Source organism: Gavialis gangeticus, unplaced genomic scaffold (genome assembly GCF_001723915.1).
Source record: "Gavialis gangeticus isolate Ggan-Ray unplaced genomic scaffold, GavGan_comp1, whole genome shotgun sequence".
Classification (NCBI taxonomy): Eukaryota; Metazoa; Chordata; order Crocodylia; family Gavialidae; genus Gavialis; species Gavialis gangeticus.
In genome coordinates, this window is record NW_017729016.1 from 16,157,682 (window position 1) to 16,159,604 (window position 1,923).

Sequence of the window (1,923 nt, forward strand, 5' to 3'; positions counted from 1 at the left end):
GTCGTTTGACCCAGTACTCTTTCCTGCCATGGCAGGGGGTCGGACTAGATGATCTGCTCAGGTCCCTTCTGACCCGACCAACGATGAAACTATGCACAACCCACCTCCCTGCTAGCAGTTCACCTGAGAAATGGTCCAGCATGCTCAAGTGGGCTTTACAAACTCTGTTTTACTGAGAATGTGACGAAATACCCGGGCCATTAACTCAGAGGTACCTGTGACCACCTACAATCACAAGTGCCACGTGTCAAACGGTACGACTTCCTTCCAGCAGCACTCTGCCCTGCTTCATTGTATTTCTCTGCTCAAATTCACACAAGCAACACGATCAGAGCTGAAAGTCCTATCATTTACAGCCCTGTACTCATCTGTCTGAGGAGGTCCATACCTGAAATAAGGTTGGTTGCAGCTAGGCAAAAAGCTTCCAGAAGTTGCTGAACAGCAGTTTAGCAAAAACACAGAGAAATCCCAAGGAACATTTTCCAAGTAGCTCTAATGAAGAAGAATATTTAAAGTGCATCTGCCCACTGCTCTAGCCAGATAGCCTAGGACTTATACACCACCCAGCAGGACTTTTCAGAGCTGAGCCCCTGCCTGTAATCCCTGAGCGTCCAGGTTTGTAATGGTGGGATGTGCAAAGCCAGCCAGGACTTGGCAAGGTTTTTTGTGAGCGTTTGCTGTTCAAATAAACCCTTCTCCCCATGTTTCCCATCTTACTGACTCCAGATAATAGAAAGGAAAGGAAACCTTGGGAGTCATGCAGAGAACCTCCAAGACAGCAAACAAGGAAATATGGCCGAAAATGCATAGGGTTACACCAGGGCACCTGATCAAATAAAGGAGAAGAGAGAAAACTTCAGAAAGGGAGCAGGAGAGTGGGCTGTTACTTATGCTACAGCTGTGGCTACTTCACAGCACAGTTCACAGAAATATATGGGGGGGCGGGGAAAGTCACAGGTGGTTGCTTCTTTGGATTTTCATAAGGAAGAACACACCTGTAGGAGAGATCTCCACGAGCAAAACCAAGCCAGCAGAGAGCAAGGGACATGTCCCTCTAAAAAATTCTTGGGACAACAAGGTGTTAAGCAACTCCCAGCCTCTAGGAAATGAGCTTCTGTGCACAACGAAGGCATGGGGAGCGGACAGTAACGTGTCTCATAGGACCAGCCTCTAAATGTGGAAACAAGCAATTTGCAGCCATCCAGGCGCTGCTAAAATGCTGTCTGGGCCCCTCCTGCCTTAACAAAGAGCTCCTCTGAAAGCAGACACTCTCCCCGTTTCCATGGGGAGGAGGAGGTCACACAGGCTTTCTCCAAAGCGGCTTCTGTAAACTTCCCTGGGAGAGAAGAAGCCTGCCTGGAAAATCCCAGGGCTGTTTTTAAAGTTTTGTTTTCTTGAAACAGCATCTACTTCCCGGCTAATAAGTGATGGACTTGCATTTGGCTCAGCATGGAAAGCAGAGCCTAAGCAAACATTAACTGCCGAAGAAGGAAACATTCCCGGACCGGTGTTTAAACTGGTTTTACAACAGAAGGGCCGCGGTTTTCAGTGTTTACAGTTCAGCCACAGCCTTTCCCAACCAGAGCAAGAGGAGAGAGGAAAGAAAAAATAAACGTGCAAATGGGAAGAGATAAGCCATTTGCTGGGAGGTTTTCGGCTGTGCGCTGGCACGGCGCTCCGGACCCGGCTCACTACCAAGGGGGGCATCCAGGCCAGCACCCTGCCCAGTGCCACGCCGCACCGCCGGGTGCTGCCCGAGCTGCTGTGCCTAAACCCGGGTTTACAGACTGCTTGATTGCGGCTGGGGAAGAAAGCAGGCAGTGAAGCCAGGGAGCCTCTCCGGGGGCTGCAGGACCGCGCAGCCACCCTGCCCGGGCTGCCCGCCAGCCTCCCCCGGGGTCGGGGTCGGGGTCGGGGTCGGGG

General features: G+C 51.4%; 1 protein-coding gene across 1 annotated transcript in view; it reads right to left on the reverse strand.

Moving 5' to 3' along the window:
• MICALL2 (MICAL like 2) overlaps positions 1–1,923 on the reverse strand; it is a 54,554-nt gene that overhangs the window by 45,512 nt on the left and 7,119 nt on the right. Inside the window, exon 2 of the mRNA XM_019512611.1 lies at positions 216–225. Coding sequence (XP_019368156.1) covers positions 216–225 — 10 coding nt within the window. The remainder of the gene's footprint in view (positions 1–215; positions 226–1,923) is intronic.